General features: G+C 43.4%; 1 protein-coding gene across 1 annotated transcript; it reads right to left on the bottom strand.

Moving 5' to 3' along the window:
* On the bottom strand, positions 1 to 6,319 carry crip1 (cysteine-rich protein 1). The gene is made up of 5 exons (XM_083683246.1): positions 6,155 to 6,319; positions 1,525 to 1,619; positions 1,209 to 1,266; positions 488 to 538; positions 1 to 264 (listed from the first exon to the last, which is right to left on the bottom strand). Exons 1-4 carry the CDS (start codon positions 6,192 to 6,194, stop codon positions 498 to 500), a joined length of 234 nt encoding a protein of 77 aa, XP_083539372.1. The 5' UTR covers positions 6,195 to 6,319; the 3' UTR covers positions 1 to 264; positions 488 to 497.
* Positions 6,320 to 9,054: the final 2,735 nt, after the last annotated feature.

The raw sequence follows: 9,054 nt of genomic DNA, 5'->3' as shown, positions 1-9,054 counted from the left end.
CAAATTTGAAAAAGAGTGTTTAATCAAAATCTTATTACAAGTACAGGAACGGCGACTTTACTGTAAAACCCTGGTATCTACCGGTGGGAGTATAGAACATCATCTCTGCTGCTATGTCTTTAGGCTGGTACGTTCCTAGGAGACGCAATAACACAATTTCATGCTTCCAAAAAGGAACTTCTTTTTTGGTTGTTATTTTTTTTTTGGTTTAGGACAGTCTGGATGCTTCTCCTTGAAAGCATCCATTTTGTGTGGGGAGTGAACCTGTAGACAGAGGCAAAACACATTGAGTCAGAACTTGACCTTCTGTCAATGACTTCATATGCAGAATGAATATGGTTATATAATAATAATATTTTGTGAATGTATTGTGTCTCTTTGTAGGCCTATGCCATTGCCGTGTGTTAGGATCTATTTGCATTAGGATTGTGGTGTACATTTGAATGACCACACTGTACCGTATCGAAAACAAGAGCTCCTACTGTACCTGCAGTAGTCTATTTGAATGTGTGGCATTCAGCTCCACCACGTCCAAATCCTGATGGAGAGAGGGAGAGAGTAGTCTTTACACACATCACATGAGGAGACGCTGACAGGACAATGTTTTGGGATTTAGTTTCATGCGGAAAGAGAGCAGCGGAACCACAGCAATGGAAACTCCTGTGTTCCCTGACCTGTTTCTGCAGGAACCGTTCTAGAACCATCACACCGCGACTCTACTGTATGTGGAGGAGCAACATGACCGTTGCTATGACTACCGCCCTCCTATTCCGACATTGAATTCCACCAATTCCTCTCATTCAGGATATCTCACTCAAATCACAGTTGAATAAAACTGGGAACAGTCATTTAATGACTAGACCGCTTTGAGTGAGTGACAAGGTATGTGAGGACAGTCATTTATGGTTATCCATTAAATCAGATGACCTGGTACGATTCTTTAACAGTTGGAACAAAGCACGAACACGTAACCTGTGTACTTTGGAAGGAAGAACTTCACAGGCTGATAAGGGTATCTTAGAGGTTAGAAAGGGACATCCTATAGTATATCAGGCATTCCAAAAGATTACAAAGAGACATTATCACAATACTGTCTGGCTCCTCCTCTCACTGAGGTAACCCTCTGTTAACTGCTACCTTGGTATTTCAACATGCACTTCTAACCAAAAACAAATCCTCTACATAGAAACAAATGGATAACAACTTACCTTTAGGCCCAAAGAGTGCAGAATAGCAGGGGTTGTTGCAGTACGGTTTGCCCTCGTGCTAGAAACAGCAGATAAATACACAAGATAAATTCTATTAGGACCTGTCAATGACCATGACAACCATGTCCACAAAGTCTGACTGAAAATAAATGGCTGAAAGTAGGCCTTTCTTTGGTTTATGTGGTTTAACACATTCTTAGATGTAATACTTTCTGCCTAAATCATTGAGTGTTTGTATGTGTGTGTGTGTGTGTGTGTGTCTGTGTTTGTGTGTGTGTGTGTGTGTGTGTGTGTGAGGTGTGTGGAGGTGTCTCACCTCTGCGTGTGAGCCTGCTGACAGGGTCTTGTTGCACTTCTCACACTTCAGACAGGGCCTGTGCCAGTCCTTCCCCAGTGATGTCACTCTCTCGGCTGTGAAAGACATGAAAGACATGCTTAAATCAATGGACATGACTCTCATCACAATGCTCATCTACACACACACACACACACACACACACACACACACACACACGCGCGCACACACACAGACACACAGTCATACTGGGGTTTCTTTACACCCCAGACCCGAGTAATAGAACCTAGAGAATTGAGGCTCTGTGACCTGGCAGACTGAGAGCTCCATGCTCTACACGTCTAGTCTAGTCGGACCAGCCCAGTGTTGACTCCTCTAACCAACACAACAGACAAGTCAGGCCCAAGGGAACATTGGGTGGGATTGGTGCTTGGCTGAGGAGGGAGGGAGACTCCCTGAGGAATTTGTCCTCCCTTCCCCTCCCCTCCCTTCCCCTCCCCTCCCCTCCCCTCCCCTATCCATCATAAAGCTCTGATAAAGAAAGCCTCTATCTGCTGGGTCACGGAGAGAGAATCTCACAAACACCCATCATGAGGGTCATAAAAAATGGGGAGGAAAGCTCATCGTCATGTGTTTCAAGGCTTTTTACGACCAGGGATGTTCGAGAAACTCGGATGGCTGTCAACCGCTGAGACACACCATCCACTATTATGAGCTGGCCAAGCATCTGCATGTGATGGGAGCCAAGTGCTCTTCAGGACATGGAGAACACACTGAACACACACACTGAACACACACACACTGAACACGCACACTGAACACGCACACTGACCACATGACGCCAAAAAGTGGGCTACTTCCAAGAAAACGGAAAAGAAATGCTGAGCGTAGAAAATACAAGTTTTATGTCTTAGAGCCGTGAGACCATTTCTTATAAACTCATGTCGTAAATAAGTTAGAGAAACACATATAACCTTACAACAATCAGGGGATATGAATGTGCATGAGGGGCTTCTTAATGTCCAATTCAAGAAAAGGATTTAAAGCTAATGTTTAACCAATAACTGAAGGATTCGTGTGAACTTGTTTTACTTGTAGAATGGAATTGAGTAACAGGTTTTCAGCTTGAATACCATATGGGTAGTATATTACTGTATAAAATAGAAGCACATTATGGGTGTGTATCATGTCCGTAATTGTGTGCGAATATGGAACTACTGTGGACTTTGGCTCTTTACCGTCACAAATAAAGCAGACTAATATCAAGAAAAAAACGAATACGATTTACATAACATGCTTAACATAACCCATTAAACTGCTACTCAAGGCCTGATTTATCACCTGTTTTACTCATATCATTTACCTTAATACATACATAACATTTAGTAAAACATTATTAAGGGGGACAGAGATGAGGGATTATCCCCGTCAGTGTTTCTGTCTCAGTCCAGCAGGCTGAAAGCATTCCAGGCAGCAGGCTCTGATGAGGCGAGGCGGAACGGAATCTAGACCAAGGCTGTACTAATTACTGTACTTGACTCCCAATAACAACACATGGAGATCAGGAATCGCTGGGCCTCCCTCTTCACTGCTCCAGTCCACACTATAATGGTGCTAAGTGTCCTAGGTTCAGTTAGAGTGTGAAGAGGTAACAGTTCAATCTATTTGGTTTAATTCTGATTTATATGGTATGGCATTCCCTCACTTGTGATCACGGACCATGTTCACTCATCAATCCTCAGGCTATTAGATGTGTTGTCCGTGTCTGTGTCTGTGTGTGTGTGTGTGTGTGTGTGTGTGTGTGTATGTGTGTGTGTGTGTGTGTGTGTATGTGTGTGTGTGTGTGTGTGGGTGAGTGGGTGAATGAAGTGCCTTTATGTACAACCTGCTCAATCCCCCTGTCATTGTCAGCAACGGGGCGTGACTGGGTTGTGATGGACAACAGAATAACTTGCTGTCTGCATCAAGTGATGTTCACTATGGATCAATATGGAGTACACACACACACACACACACACACACACACACACACACACACACACACACACACACACACACACACAGCAGAATGGAAAAACACCCAAATGGACCAAAAAAGACAATGATGGATGGAAATGTTCCTGCATATTTTTTTTAACGCTACTACTGTATTTCTCTAAAAGAATCAATCCAACATCTGGAAAATGTGTCAAGAAGCGGTTAGTGAAACCACTTAGATGTTTTCCCTTTTCATGTGATCTCCTTCATTTTCACTGTCATAAGGTCAACCAGCTACATGATTACAGGGACTATGGAGTCAAAGAGCTTTGAAAGATACTTCAGAGGTGATGAAGGTGTAATTAAATCTTCTTCTCTGTGTATAGACAATACAGGCCTTTGAGGAGGAACCAAAAGAGCACCTCACAACACCCACTCAATTGAACACTGGTTGCACTAGGTTGATGAGAGGACCGTAATTTAAATCATCCATGAGGATAACTTCTGAGGGAACACTTAGGCTCAAATCTATTTGTGGTTCCTGGGCAATTTGTCGGCACACTATGATGATTGTTGCCTCTCCCTTTCCCTTTCCCTCTCTCTCTCTCTCTCTCTCTTCCTCCTCTCTCCCTTTCTTTTTGCCAGTGGTTCTAAAGCTGTCTGTGTGAGGGTTCTCTAAGATTCCAATGAGGGTGGTTTTTTTAAAATTGTTTTTCTCTCTCTCTCTCTCTCTCTCTCTCTCTCTCTCTCTCTCTCTCTCTCTCTCTCTCTCTCTCTCTGGAAGCAAACAGCACTTTCCCTCCATCAGTCACAGAGGCAGCAGCAGTAGCATGATTGCTTCCATCTGAGAGCTCACGCTAAGAGAGAGAGAGAGAGGGAGGGGGGAGAGAGAGAAAGAGAAGGAGAGAAAGAGAGAGCGGGTGGGGCAGAGGCTCTCAAGAGGGCTGAGGGGTGATGGGTGAGTGAGGTTCAGACATGAGACAGTTCAGGCAGGTTATTGTTGGATAGGGTATGAAGAGGAGATACTGTAGCAAGGTAAATGATATGAGTAAAACAGGTGATAAATCAGGCCTTGAGTAGCAGTTTAATGTTGCAGAACAGGCCTATAATATAACAGGTCTTGAAAGGTCACATTTAGAGGCTGGGAAATGGATGCAGACTTACTTACTAACTAGGTGCTACCTTAGGGCAGAGCAGTAGGATTCAAATGACGGATGTTATAACTCTCTGAAACAACAATTTCATGCGTTAATGAAAGGAAACTGATAACGCAAGCTTCAGGGAAAAGAAAACAAAGCTTTGTTTCAATGCACTTTTGCCCAAAGCTCTTTCATTCAAAGAGCTTTTTTTTCTTCCCAGCACATGAAAAAACGATTGAGACAAATTGTTGTGCTTGTTTTGGCTGAAAGAGGAAAGTTAATCCGGGAAAAGGAAAAAAGGAAAGGATGGCTCCCTAGCCAATGGGTCAATTCATCTGACTGACAGGCCAAACTCACTGTAGAGAGAGAGAGGCTTAATACTGGGCTCAGGCTCTGCGTGTCTCCAGAGAGGAGTTACTCACTTCAGCTACTGCGCTGAAGGAAATGTGGTGAATGGATCAAGACACAAATAAAATGCTCATGTCATGTCCTGTCCTTTGCCCAGATGCGGGAATCAGTCCTGCTAACCAATGAATTCTTAAGAGGAGTGAGACACCCTATTGGGACTCATTGATAAAACCAGCAATTCCCGACTAAAGACATTTGTTTCCTCTCCTTCTGTTTTTTAAGTCATGATTTAGAAAGAGAACAAAGCACCATCTCCATAGGGAATAAATGTCTTAAAGAGTAAACTATGTTCCCAGATCTGATAATAATAAACTGTGCACACAGTGCATTGCATTGCCCACAAGGGTCTCAGCAGACATCTGCCACAGGCAGCTTGTCATCACTCTCCTCTTTCTGCCTTGGCAATCATTTAAAGAGATAAACCATGAACTAGCAATACATTAGCAACCATGCAAATAGGTTAATACACTGTATACATGTAGCTCTGAAAACCACATATTCCACTTAAGGTCTGAGAAGTTGGGTAGAACTTCTCGGTCCCCGCTCTCCCTAGTGCAGTTACACTGTCTGATTCAGACTTGGCATGACCTGTGTAGTACCACTCCTAGATTGACATCAAGATACCGCATCAGGATTTCGGAAGCTGCTGTTGTGTTGACTTCATAAACTCTCTGAAATTCCAAGATGTGTAGCTTTCGCTGCACCACATGTCACATTGATGTATTGACGTAGAATTCTGTCTTCCTCTTTTTTTAAATGTTCACCAAACATTCAAGTCATGTGTCCACGTGACTATACAGTTATTGACGCACGAAAATGTTTGTTGAATGAGTTCTATTTTGATTGTATTTCTTGTAAGGGCATTTTTTGTTTTTAATTAATACTGTAATATAGGCTACTTTAATTTTTTTCGAAACAGGAAATAAAACGTCCCTCATTTGCTCTCACATCCTCACACGTCAAAGAGGCTCAAGCGGGTCTGCCAGCAGAATACACTGGTAAAATCATTCCAATCAGGTAGTTCACTGTAGAGGCTATTGAGAACACTGATTGCACCAAAGGCACTGAAACGAAATTAGACAAATGCATGAGTTAAAAAGTCAATCGACAAAATAAAAATGTCTTACCAAAGTAAACTTCCTTCTCGCATTTTGGGCACTTAGGCATGTTTGCAGGTTTAAGTGATGATCTCCGGGAGAGAAAGTATTCTCAGGGCAAATGTTTAAAGCGATAAGTACAGCAGCTCCACCTGTCAGTTTTTAACCACGCCTCGTTCTAAAGTGCAGATGTGCGCGGGTTCTCGTATTTATACCGCTCAGGAAATAGTTTGCGCTCGGTCGAACTGAATAGAGGGAGAGGCTTCAATATTGTGTGTGTGTGTGTGTGTGTGTGTGTGTGTGTGTGTGTGTGTGTGTGTGTGTGTGTGTGTGTGTGTGTGTGTGTGTGTGTGTGTGTGATAAAGAGAGAGAGAGAAAGAGAGAGAGAGAGAGAGAATGCAATGCGGAAATTATGGCATGGGAAATAAGATTTCTTGATAATCTTCATAATCTTCATATTTTTCTGTGCATTTGCATTCAGCCAAAGAAAACAGGCTAGACATACTGTAGCCTATTTGTTTATGTTGACTGATCTCAAAGATGTGTTTGCAGCATATTGTACATTGAGGGTCAGAGTTGCATGTACTGCATTTTGCTGCAAGCAACACATAGTTTTGAAGTTCCATTTCCTGGGTGTGCAGTGCAGGTCAAATACCTTCTACTCCCACTTCCACCCCAGCTATACTGAGAACTGTTCGTTGTGGAAAAACAATATTTGGTAAAAGTACAACAGGAAAATGGAGAGGTAGAGTGAGAGGGACTATGAGAAAGAGTGTCACTTTGAAGAGTATAGCAATGCCTTGTTTTGGACATGAGCTATGGGTACTGCAGGGCTGGAAATTGAATCAAGTCATTAGTGTAATGCAATTCACGCTCCAATCGACTCCCTAATCCTCACAAGTCATTTTGCAAAATTCCACCTCGGAAAACACTGCATTATTAACCACCCTTTAGAAAAGCTTTACTTTGTTCTCACCTCAAAATAGTTTTTGCCAGCCAACTGTCACACGTTGCCAAAAAGAAAAAAAGAAAAGTGTCGCGTGATTAATGTTGAAATGCAATATTGATTTGGTTTCAGACTTGCTCAAAGACACTGCTCTGCTCTCCCAGTATCTGAATGGCCCTGCAGCAAGAAAACGATATGAGTGAAGGAAGCTCACTGCTGCTGTTGCTGCTTTGTGATTAGGTATTTGAAATATGATACGTGACTCAGTTCTTATATTCACTTTCTGAATTAAATCAAGCCATAGGTGCATTATCAAAGATGACATTGATTGAAGACATATCCTTTAGGCTTGGCACTCAGTTAGAATGCAGTTGATGACCTCATGCTCCTTAGCAACCAATGTAGCCACCTGTTTGACAGTGTGGCTTCTGTGTATTGGTTACAGATCATGTAAGAGTTTAATTAACTTGTGATTACAATGTGGTGTCGTCACAAATGTCTTTGGTTTGTGTTTTCATTCCCAACTCAGTCAGACGACCAGCCCATTCAGAACTTGTGTAATCATTACAGCATTTAACAAACCATGCCCATGCCCAAGGCCAAAGAACAAGTACTTCGTAGTACCTTTAACCCTTGAACAAAGCCTATTTCAAAGAGTAAGCTAATGTCATGACTTCATATTTTACACAAAGAAGATTGGTCTGAACACAACACAAACTCTTGGATCGATATGCAGAGACCTGTATGTGTTTGCTGCTCTGTTGACTTACTTTGAAAAAGATAGCAACGTCTCTCACCCACACCTTTAATTAGCTCACCATGGCAACCAAGTAATCAACTACTAACACACCAGAGTCATACCTAGGCCTACTGTATAATGATGACATACATACTTTGGTCTCTGACCTTGCTTAGTGTAGTAGAGGGGCAGTTTAAGCAGTTATTTCTACTTTATGGGCTGCTTGACCTTGTTAAGTGAGTGGTTAAAGGCGTATGTTACCTTGCTCCAGACTGGACTGAAGTGCTGGAGATTTGACAGTTGCTTTGACTCAAACTCTTCTTTGGAAAGCACCTGGCTTTTACGGTAACTGATTCAAGGTGAAAATAATCAGCAGGAAACGGAGTATCTAAGACTCTTGATATTGTATCTGATTTTACGTACTGTAAATGTGCTTTGTATTGGGAGATTTTCCTGGCAAGATCCTCTTGTTTGTTGGGCGGGGGGGGGGCTGCTTTGCCCTATGATTTTGCATCTGGAATCTCTCAGATCAGTCATGCCAGCTCAGCGAGGCCTGCGGCAGCAGCAGCTCCGTCAAGGAGGGGTAATCTCTCCCAGGTCTCTGTGCCACCCAGAAGCCACCCTCATGCCTCAGTGCTCTGCCCTGGTTGCCTTGTATTTTCTGAGCCCTGGGGGTCGGATGGGCAACGCTCCAGGGAAGGAGGATTCAGCCCCTGTTTAGCCTGTGCTTGGCCCACGTTCTATCAATACTGCCTTGTAATTACAGTCATCAGTTCCCTCTTCTTTTGACTCTGAGGGGGGGGGGGGAGGTTTTTATTAGAGATTGTCCCCCCTCCCACTTCTCTCCCTCCTCCAGACAACTGTTGACAGTGGAACAAGCAGGCACGCTATGCTAACAGGCTAATGTACATAACAGAGTAAGTACATCCCAGCCTCATCCAGCCTCATCCATCCTCAGGCCTATTCTTCTTGCTGTCAGCCTGTTCACACCAGGCCTTTATCTGATCACCAGCCTGCATGGGCTTCCTGTGAGGGAGCCACGCCATCATGGCTGCAGCTGCAGGAGAGGGGAGGGACCTGACATGATCAACAAGCACAACATCACACACCAGAGAGAGGGGGCAGAGGGAGAAGATGAGGGTACAGAAAGGACTAAGATGGTAGAGATAAGGCAACGTATACTGAGGGGCTCCTCAAGAACACTGCCAGGACAAGGAGAGAATTTGACCTGATACGGAGGGGGGG

The sequence above is a fragment of the Argentina silus genome (assembly GCF_951799395.1).
Source record: "Argentina silus genome assembly, chromosome: 13".
Taxonomy (NCBI): Eukaryota; Metazoa; Chordata; class Actinopteri; order Argentiniformes; family Argentinidae; genus Argentina; species Argentina silus.
Note: the sequence above shows the minus strand (reverse complement) of the source record. Positions and strands in the feature narration are given on the sequence as shown.